Source organism: Phalacrocorax aristotelis, chromosome 2 (assembly GCF_949628215.1).
Source record: "Phalacrocorax aristotelis chromosome 2, bGulAri2.1, whole genome shotgun sequence".
NCBI classification, from domain to species: domain Eukaryota; kingdom Metazoa; phylum Chordata; class Aves; order Suliformes; family Phalacrocoracidae; genus Phalacrocorax; species Phalacrocorax aristotelis.
The window spans coordinates 1,836,439-1,847,305 of NC_134277.1; the positions used below are offsets into that span (position 1 = coordinate 1,836,439).

The 10,867-nt window shown below is 50.5% G+C and overlaps 1 protein-coding gene across 1 annotated transcript in view; it reads right to left on the bottom strand.

Annotated features, from left to right (window-relative positions):
• Nucleotides 1-8,940, bottom strand: part of PTH1R (parathyroid hormone 1 receptor) — a 134,959-nt gene extending 126,019 nt beyond the window's left edge. Inside the window, exons 1-3 of the mRNA XM_075082129.1 lie at nt 7,861-8,940; nt 7,580-7,736; nt 6,796-7,195 (exon numbers count right to left, since the gene is read on the bottom strand). Of these exons, the coding sequence (XP_074938230.1) occupies nt 6,796-6,870 (75 nt within the window). The 5' untranslated portion in view covers nt 6,871-7,195; nt 7,580-7,736; nt 7,861-8,940. The remainder of the gene's footprint in view (nt 1-6,795; nt 7,196-7,579; nt 7,737-7,860) is intronic.
• Between the last annotated feature and the right edge of the window lie 1,927 nt (nt 8,941-10,867).

The following is a 10,867-nucleotide window of genomic DNA, read 5'->3' on the forward strand; positions in this document are numbered from 1 at the left end:
ACATTTATTTTCTTTTTTTCATCTTGGTTTAGTTTGGTGCCAGCTCAGTGAGCTGAATCAGCTCTTGGAGGGGTGCACATGGTCGGGGGGGAAGGAGGCAGACAGGAGCACAATCCCTGTGCTGCTGAAATGCCTTGAACGAGGGATGCTGGAGGGGCGAGGGGGAAAAGAGGCAGAGAAATCCACTTTCTGCTTTGCTGGGTAAAGGGAAAAAACTGTAGCCAGAAAGACAGACCAGACTTGCAGAAGATTTCGACAACCAAACCATCACCTGAATTTTGTCAGAGGAATTTTTGCTGCAGGAGACTTAAAGTACGACCTGATAAGAGGGAACCGTCAGTCCAAAATTTCCCATTCTTGAAAACCAGGTTTCTGGAAGTCAAGCCAAGCTAAGCTTCTGAAGGAAAAGGAAAACCCTAAAATGCAGAGCCACTCTAGTCACTGGCAAGGGTCAGCCTGGCCTCAGTGGAAATAAAGGGGTTAATGCCAAGCCAGAAAGACCAAGCACGTGTTTGGGTGTTTTCTTCCCGTGACACAAGGCAGCAAAGCCCAGTGTGACCCAGCAGGTATTCTGCTGGCTGAGTTTCAGCCCCAAGTGTAATTTTTTTATTGCCGCCTTGCGAAAGGTGCAACACAAAGATCATCTTTAGTACAGCAGCCCTCGGAAGGCCAGCTGAAGTTTGAGGTGTTATGGGTCGAAAGAACCAAATGGTATTATAACAGCCAAGTGGATGCAGAGAGAGAAAGCAAATTCTCCGTGTCAGGGCAAAATATCTTTGATATGGTCTAATCTTTAACACAGGCTGATCCTGTTGAGTTCTTCCTTTTGGTGGGGGCTTGCTCTAAGGAACACATTTTCTTTGGGACTTTTTGTTGTAATGGTTACTAACTGAGAGATGCTAAAAGTTTGCTTATGCCAGGAGCTGAACAGAGAGAGAAACCCCTCTATGCTTGCCCTTCCGCAGAGAAATATCCCATCTGAAGGGGTGGGGCATCCCTGCTGGCTTCTCTCTTTGATCCGGACAGCGTCAGAGAGCGAGGAGGTTTGGAGGGATCAAAAGGCTGAGGCGAGCCCAGCAAAAGCCATGGGGGCTGGAGAGCTGCACAGTCTAGTGAGTACCTAAATACATGCCAGACTTCATCGCCCTCTCCCAGCAGTGCAGGATGAGGATTGAGGTGCTTGGCAGCAACAAGGAGAAGTTCTTGGGAAGGGTTTAAGTCAGAGGCAGCTCTAGTCTGGCTCTGCTATTCCCTCCTCCTCGTTTAGGCACAAGGAAAATTCAATGACTGCAGGGTTTAGCTGCAGCCATAGCTCTGCCACCAGCTCCAGGGAGCAGGACTTCCCCAGCCCTGTATCTCAGTGCCGGGAGAGGAGCTTTACAGCCTCAGCCCTTGCTGCTTGGTCAGAGGCTGTATGGTAATAGCTGCGATTTAGGGGTTTCAGTGTGATGGGCGTGGTGTCTGTGCCCCAAATATCTCTCCAAACCAGGGGCTGATTTCAACTGAATTTTATCAAGGGGCTGAGCGGTGTGTTTCCCAAGCAGAGGGAAATCCTCCAGCCAGCATGTTTACACCCTAGGAAAGTCCCTTATCAGTACATTCAGCCCAGGGAATGAGACGCTATGAGACACACAGCTGTGGGACAACTCTCAGCATCATTTTTCAAAGGGACATGGGAACGGAGGGTGGTGGTGGCAGGGACAGCAGCTGTCTCTGCGTGAGACCTCTGGGCCAGGGGTACCCCTCGCAAGGACTGCAGACACACCGCCCTAGCTGAAATAATCCCACTGCTCTCAAAGCACCGCTCCAGGGCTATTTCTAGGAGGCCAGAAACCAAACAACAACTGCCCAGACCTGAAAGATTCACCTCAGACTTCAGTTCCTCCAGCCTTGACCCCCCTCCGTGTGCACAGTTGCCCTGTTGCTTTTCCTCTTCCCGCTGCAAGGAACTCACCCCAAACGCAGCCTGCTCAGGTCAGACTTGCCACCGGGCAGCTGAACTTTTTTTGGCTTGCATGGGATGAAATCACAGCCCCTGCATTACCCTGATGCGGAGGCTTGTTTGCTTTATATTTTGTGGTTGAGTATTTTATAGTCCAGGGATATCTGCTAATCCCAAAGTACAATAACAAAAATCTTATCTTTCATAAATATGGGAGGCAGGGATGGGCACGCTCCCAAGCGTGTGTGGAGAAAAGACATTTCAGGCATTGTTTCCCTGCACTTGGAGCCTGTCTTTATTTAATGAAGTTAGACAGCTAGTAGGGATTTACAGGATCTCTATATAAGATTAGTTTATTACTATTATTCTTTTTATTATGGGCCGTATTCTGAGTCAGATTATGATTATCTTCCCCTTCCAGCTATAAATTATTCAAATTCAAACACTTCCCCTTCCCAGATCCGTGAAGACGTGGGTCTGATCAGAGGAACAGCAAGAGACAAGTCAAAGAGCAAAACACCGACCAGTTAAAAGCGTCCTTAAGCTGTTTCGCTGCCTGAGCACCAGGATCTTGGCTGGTTGGTGATCCGAGAATCGCTTTGGTGTGAACAAGAGAGTTTTTCCAATTTATACTGGACATTCCCACCGGAGAGTAACACCAGTGCTGGTGTGGATGCAGCTCCTTGGGAATAGGGGGTGGGACCCTTCTGCAGGTGACCTGGCTGCTTTTGTCCCTGTTTTGGGTTATGCCTGCAAGAAAGGATTCCAGAACTCCTCCTGACACCCCTTGAATTTCTGGGGGATTGCTACAGCTTCTCTGCAAAATCAGAGGGAAACTTCAGCATCGCCCAAGCAGCCTGAGTGGGGCCAGGGCTGGGGAACCATGGGCTGCAGCAAACAGAAAGGGGCTGAGATCCTTCTGCTGCCAAAATGCATCCCCTAATGCGCAGCACCTTCTGCAAGGCACCGAGTGCCGCTTAAAGGCAGGACCTCCACCGTAAAGTGGAGGTGCCTTTTGCTACGCATTTCATACCCCACATGGACTTGCTTCCCTGGGTCACGTTGAGCTCAGCTGGCTGCAACCGGCTCAGGCTGATACCCAGTCCCAAAATGGAGCAGTTCTGATCCAAAGTCCTGCTGGTGGCTGCTTCTTCTTCTTCTTCTTCTTCATTATTATTACTATTACTACTACTACTACTACTACTACTACTACTACTACTATTATTATTAGTAGTAGTAGTATTCAGAATATGTCTTCCAGTGACAATGGGGTTGGGGGCTGCCAGGCTGAGGCTGGCAAGAGAAGGAACCTCAGCGAAAACCAAAGGGGTTGGCAGAGCAAACCGTGGGGGTTTCTTCTGGGAGGTGGGACATGGGGAGGTTTTTCTGCAAGGAGCTCTGGCAGAGTCATTCAGATAAAATCACAGTGCACACATCTTAACCTCGCCTGTGCTCTGCTGATCTCAGACCCTACTTTTAAATCTTCTTTTGCACACATCTTCTTTTCAAGCCCATGTTTGCAGGACTATCTGGCTCATGTCAGTTTTTCTTCCCTGGACCTTGGACTGAATAAATTAACCCGAATTTATGCCCTCACCCCGCCAGATTTCAGGCAGAAAATGCTCAATCGACAAGCGAAATTCCCTTTGACGTTTAGGCAGGTGTTAATCAGGAATAGTCCCGGGGAAATGCTGGGGTAGAACTTCTCTGGATTTCCCTGGCTGTTGGAAGACAGCAGAATTTCACCCAAATCTTTACCCCACATCAGACAGCCCTCTGTCCCTCTCAGCTGCCCCCTAAAACGCAGGCCAGGGGTGCTGATCTCGCTATGGATTTTATGTGGCTGCAGGCTCACAGGAGGTCCACGATTTCTGCACAGACACGTTTAACTCTCAGAGGACCCACTCCCATGGCATTTTTCTGTGTGCTGAATTTCCCATTGTGGTTTACAGTTAGTGTAGGGACATGCAGCCCACATGCTGCAGAGACATGATTCAGCTGCCACAGTCCTGCCCCACAATGTACCAGTGACACAAAGAAACGGTTTCCCATCCCTACCTCAGCGCTCTTGCTGCAAAAGGTACCTTTATTACCATCTTTGCTTGCTGACAAAAAGAATGATGGGAATGACAGCTTAAGATTTTGGATGCCTCGTGCTCGATCCCGATCTCAGCATCACCAACACTCAGAAACAAAGCAACCGAGCTGCAAAGAGCTCAGCAATTAGGGCCACGGCTCTCAAGACTCAAGTCTTCCAGCCTCAGATGGATGAATTGCGCCCTGAAGCCCTGAGCGGTCGGCTGCCTCGGTCTGTGGGAATCCTCCTGACTCAAACCCCACAGCAGAGCCTTGCATTGCTCTGCTGGGGGAGTGAAAGATCGGGTACCACTTTTAGCTTAGCCCAAAGCTGCCATGAAGCCTTTTTCTAAACTAAGTCATTGCATCCCCATCCTTCTGCAGATACCCTGAATGATTTTTGCTTGTTTCTTCTAGGAGAGAGACATTTGATGACTTCTATTGATGTCAGCACATAAAACCCACTCAGACCTGCTAGCCAAATATCAAGTATATATATGACCCGTCTTACACTGTAGCTGCCGAGACGTCACCGTGCTGAAACCCACAGTCCATACCTTTCCATGTTTTCAAAATTCATTTAAAAATCAAATTAGTTTAGGAAAGAAACAACAGCAGCAAAAAAAAAAAAAAAAATCAGGCTCTGGGCACCCTGCAAGTTGTTCCCTGCCTCTCAAGTTGTAGAGTGGGATGATATGGGGCTTCTTATCCTGCCTAAGTGGGTGCCAGAAGGGACACACAACAGCTCTGCAGCCCCTGAATTGTCAGGACAACTTTTCAAACCTTCTGGCAACTCCTTCAGCTGTCAGTAGTGGGTCTGAAAGCAAGGGAAGTGTCTGAAACAGGCACTTCAGCCTGGGCCTAATTAAACCAAATGGGGTTTATAGCAACAGGACCCTAAAACAGTACAGGAGGGGATCAAGCTTTTGGAAGCGCAACAGAGCAAATACTCTTGTGCATTCCTCACCTAGTCCTTCCCGGCACGTTTCCCTGCTTGCTTGCCCCTCTGTGATTCTGGCCGAGCTATTCCTGATTCATGCCCAGGTCCAGCTCACCCCGAGCCGGTGCACGGGGCACGCTGAGCCCATGAGCGCCCGTCGCCTACCAGCGCTGCTGAGCAAATCGCTTGTGTTCTGCAAGTGTCTGTCGTGATGGGGGCATCAAAAATTAAATACCCACTGGGAACATGAGACAGCTGACACTTGGTTCACTGGCTCACCCTCTGCACCTTCTGGGGATACCGGGATGTACTGGGAGAGGGGATTAAACTGGGAATGGGACTGGAGATGCATTCTGTAGCCTTGCCTGTCTTTTCTGGGTCCTGAAATCTGCTGAGCTCCAATCTGGCTGTTTCACTAACCTGATTTTCACCGGTACCAAGAAAGACACCAAAGCTAGCAGGAATTTTGGTGCTGACTTAGCGGCTGCAGGGCTGCGGAGGTGCGGGGCAGCAGGTGCTGCAAGAGCTACCAAGTCGGGATATGGACCCAAAGTCAGACATGGTCACAGAGATGCTAATCCAACCCCAAATCAGGGGAGAAACCTTAACCGTCAGTAAAACCTCCACAAGTCTACAAGTGGTCCTCCCAATTTCCCCAGTTTCCTTTGGGTTTTGAAAGGTTTATTTGTGCTTAGAGATAGAACAAGACAGGGATGGACTGCAGCAATGACTGTTTTCCAAGGGGCTGTTTCTTCTCATTTATTGATGAGATGTTTCCTGCCAGCATGATGCTGGACGTGTGGGGGAAATACCCCTCTAGCAAACCTGCGCAAGGTCCCAAGCAGTCCCTAGCAAACCCAGGGGACAGGGTCCAGGGTGATGGGTCCTGGAGGGTCAGGGACGACCTGGCTGGAGCCTGGGTCAGGGTGAGCCCGCTCCTTTTCAAACACATCTCCATCCCTCAGGAAAAGCAGACACTGCTTTAGGTGGTGGCCGTGCCCCTTCCTACACTAGAAGGTACTGAGAGATGGCCAACAGTGGTGGTGATTCCAGGGATGGAGAAAGCAAGAAGAGCACACGTCAAAGCAAGATACCCATCTGTGGGTTAATATTTGGTGGCCGATTCTGATGACATGTCCCTTCACTGCTGCATGAGGGCTTTGAAGATCACTTGGGGCTGCTGAAGGGGTTCTGTAGATCTTAGCCCGTTCCCCATCACCACCATCAAGGCAGTTTTGACAGACTTTAGCCCTTTTGGCTCCCTCTGTAAAGATATTCTGCCTCAGAGTGCACAGGAACAGGTGAAAACAGTGCCAGGAAGTAAAGGGTTAATACTACTTTCATTCTCCTGAGTGTAAACTGTCTGCAAACCCTGCACTCTAAAGTCCTCTCCAAATTTAATCCCAAAGAGGAAGGCACTGTTTCACAGGGATTAAGCAGATTTGCAGATTAAAAGGATTAAATTAAAATTAAATTTGTCGTCTTGTGGAGCGGGGTGGATAAAAAAAATAAAAAAAGAAAGAAAAGGAAAAGTTGCCCTTTATCCATAGGTGTCTTTTAAATTGTCCCCCAGACCCCTGTCAAACTGCACACGTTCCTGTCCAGAGGGGTTTAAAAGTGATTCAAACTCTTCGGGAAGCACAGACATTTTAATTTCATCTGGTGCAGCAACTCTTGAGACCAACTGCACACACTATCTGCCAGCGAAATAAACCACTGCACTGAAAAAAACCCTCAGCGCTCTGCCTTCTAAATCCTTGATACAGTAAATTACTCATCAAGGAAACAGCCGTGCAGATCGTTCAAGAATGCAAAGGGAAAAGATTGAGGGACTCACCAGAGCGTAGACTGAACTCAGTACGGAGCAGCAGAGGATCAAACCCAGACTGTGATAAACCAGATATGATCCCATATCCAAGAGGCTTCTTCCAGCATCCAAGCTCGCTCAGGGAAGTAGGAGGACGAGAGGTCTTCCAGCGCTCCGGTTGCAGATGATTTCTCCTTCTCCTTCCCTCCCGCCCCCCCCCCCCCCCTCCAGAATTTGTTTGATTGTTTGTTTGTTTCCACAGTTTTAGCCAGAAAGGCACATGACAAGAAACCCCGGTCCTTTGCTTCGTTTTCTCATGGCTGGAGATCTGGGCAGCTCCCTAAACGCAGCCGAGGAGCCCATGTGAAGCGGAGCAACTTCGCTCCCTTCAGAGCTGCAGCCCCTGGTGCTGTTTGTTTTCCATGTGCATCTGTCTCAGAGCAGAAAAAATCACATCCATATGTCAAAACTGCTCTTCTGTTTCCTTTTTATGAGGCAGTGGGAAGTTCAAATAATTTCTTTGTCAAACGCAAACACACAGAAAGAGGGAGAGAGAGGGAGGGAGGGAAGGAGGGAGGGAGAAGGCGAGAGAGGGTTGGAAGGGGTGGGAGATTGGAGAGGGTGGGGGAGGCTTTTAATCACTGCTTTATTTTTAGATCCAGTAATTTTATCTTTTCGGTTTCAGAGGGTTTTGGGGGGTGGGTGGGGAAATAAAGGCTTTTTTTTTCGTCTTCTCTTTTCGGCATGCAAACAAATCGCAAAGTCGAAAGTTAAAAAAAGCGAAAACTTGGAAATATTTTCACTTAGCAATTACCTTTTTGCAAACAGTGGTACTCTGGGGGATTTTTGCTTGTATATCCCGGCGCGTTGCAGCTCCACGATAGGTTTATTCTGCCAGCCTTCCAGGTTGCAGTGTGTTTTAGTTACAAATAGGGATTTTTGCTTCTCTCTCCTTCTCTGTCTCAAAGGATCTGCAGTTTCAAAAAGCCGATTGAGTACGGCGTGAAAGCGTGGGGCTGAAACATCACCCCCCCCCCCCTTAAATAGTTTATTTTAGATTTTTTTTCCCCCATGGCAAAAACACTTTTCACTTACTCTGAGAAATGTCCTGAAATCCTCAGGTTTTGGGGTGTGTTTTATTTTATTTATTTTTTAATTTTTTTTTTTCCATTCGCGCACCCGCATGGGCACAGAATTCTCCGTTCTGTGTCTAGAGGAACCTCCCAAGAGATGGGGAGGGGAGATTGCAGCCTCCTGGGGTTCACTCAGGGCCCCCCTGGGGGGACCCCCTGGGGGCCCGGAGCCCATTGCTTTCCCCCCATCTCCCTGCCTGGATTTCACCAGTTTTTCGGATTTTCAGAGCAGGGATGTTACTCCCAGCTCAGCCGGGTGGTTTCATTCATAAAACTATGAGGGGGAAAAAAAAAGGCAAAAAAAAAAGGCAAGAAAAAGGCAAAAATAAAAAAAAACCCCCCCACTCCCAGCAAAGTCAAGCTCTTGGGGGTTTTATTTAAGAGCCAAAAGCTGGCTCCAGCAACCATCCCCTTATCATTCTTTCAACGTGGGAGGAGAACCGAGGAGGGGAGGGGGCTAGAAATCATGACAAGGATGCAAGACGCGGGCAAACACACACACAGGCGGACCCAGGACTCTAGGCTTAGGGCTGACTCATTGGGGGAACTTTGGGAATCAAGTTGTGGTGGTGGTTTTTTTTCCTTTTTCTCCTTTTTTTTATTTTTCCTTGCACAAGCAGCAGATATTTAGAAGGAGCCGAACGGCGGCAAGGAGGGGAAGAGGGAAAAAAAGAGGGAAAAAAGAGGGAAAAAAAAGAAAAGCCAACCTCCTCTCTGGATCTATCAGGGAGCAGACGGTAAAAACATCAAGTTTTCGCAGAGTGGAGCTGTGTGCATTTCTGTTTTATTTTTTGGAGTGAAGAAATAAAAAAAAAAAAAGAAGAGAGAGAAAAAAAACCCAAACTCTACAGTCCGTTTGTTGCTTGCTTTTTTTTTTTTTCCTTTTTTTTTTTTTTTCACAGCCCCATGGCTGTGAATAGGTGCCTTCAGCTAATTTTATGAAAAGGGGCTCTTTCCAAGGCTAAGGTAGAGTAGGGCTTCCTGTAAGAGAGAGAGGGGGGGGAGAAGAAAGTTCTGCTCTTGATGCAATCTTTTCCTCCTCCTCCTTCTCCTCCTCCTCCTCCTCCTTCTCCTCCTCCTCCTCCTCCTCTTCCTCCTCCTCCTCCTCCTCCTCCTCGGATCTCCCTGGCTGCGGGGGGAGCGAGGCAGGTATAAAAGCACCCCCCACCCCCCTGACCCGGACCCCATCGGTTGGTCGTATCCAGCCGGTGACTGCTGGGTTGGGAAGCACGGGGTCAGTCCTGCATCCCTCCCACCCCATCCCACCCCATCCCACCCCCCTGGCCCACCCCCTTCCCTCCGCCTCGCAGGCGACACATGCCTCCAGTTAGTCAGTGCCTAAGGGGAGGGGGAGACTGGGGGGTGGAGATGGGGAGGGGGTGCTGGGGGGGGATTAAAAGCAGTGAAGCCATACACCCCCACCCCCCCACCCCATTTTCTCCCATCTGCAGGCTAACCCCAAACTTTTTCAAGCTCTTGCAACAGGGATTAAAAAGATATTTATTGGGGTGAGGGGCTCAAGAGAGGGGGGATTGGTTTGAAAGGGGATTCCTTGGGGAATCCCTGGGCAGGTATTTCCACCTCTGCTGGGGTTTGTCTCATGGGCTCTGGCCCCCCTGGACTGAGGGGGGGCCTGGAGGATGGCAGAGCCCCTGTCCCCAGGGGAGCCCAGCATCTGTGTGTGTTTAAGTGTGGGGCAAACTGAGCAAATATGTACTCTGGGCTCTAGAGTCTTTCTGAGACGGAGGGGAAAGAAAATCCACTGCAAAGTTTCAGGGGCCCCATCGCAGCTCCCTTGCTGGTTTTTTTTTTCTAGGAGAGAGGGGGGAAAGCCTCAGACATCAAATTGCCCCCACCTCCCGCTGCTACCAGGAGGAGGAGGAGGTGGTGAAAGTAAACCAGGATCCGGTATGGCTTAGGCCATGTCCAGGATTTGGTTCCCTGTTTGTATCCAGTCCCCCAAGTGCAGGGTGTGGGACTCGACCGGGGATGCCTCTGGGCTGGTATTTCTCCCCCAAATCCTATAATGATTAATGGCAGGTACCACTGAACTGCTGAAGCTGCATGAGAAGGAAATTGTTTCTTCCCTCCAGACCCAGTTTAAAGCTCGCCCAAGAAGCACAGCGCGGAAATCCAACTCTGGCTGTGTCTCACTCTAGTGGCCACCAAGACTATGGAGGGGGGTTTTCCTGGATCCCCTTTATACATAAGCAAAATAATCTCACACCTCAGGACTCGAGTGGCTGATACACCGGCAGGCCGTGCTGCCATCCAGTGAGGGCTGGGCAGGCTGGAGAGCTGGGCCCAGGGGAGCCTCGTGGAGTTCAACCAGAGCCAGTGCGGGGTCCTGCCCCTGGGGAGGAACAGCCCCCCGCACCAGCACAGCCTGGGGGGGACCTGCTGGAGAGCGGCTCTGCTGAGAGGCCCTGGGGGTGCTGGGGGGCAGCGAGGTGACCCTGAGCCAGCACCGGGCCCTTGGGGCCAAGGGGGCCAGCGGTGCCCTGGGGGGCATGAAAAGGAGCGTGGCCAGCAGGGCAAGGGAGGTTCTCCTCCCCCTCTGCTCTGACCCAGTGAGGCCACATCTGGGGGGCTGTGGCCAGTTCTGGGTCCCCCAGTTCCAGAAGGACGGGGAACTGCTGGAGCAAGGCCAGCGCAGAGCTGCCAAGGGGATCAGGGGCTGGAGCATCTCCCTTGGGAGGAAAGGCTGAGAGACCTGGGCTTGTTCAGCCTGGGGAAGAGAAGGCTGAGGGGGGATCTCATCAATGCCTATAAATATCTGAAGGGTGGGTGTCAGGGGGATGGGGCCGGGGTCTTTTCAGCGGTGCCCAACGCCAGGCCAAGGGGCCACGGGCACAAGCTGGAACACGGGAAGTTCCACCTGAACATGAGGACAAACCCCTTCCCTGTGCGGGTGCCAGAGCAGGGGCACAGGCTGCCCAGAGAGGCTGTGGGGTCCCTTCCCTGGAGAC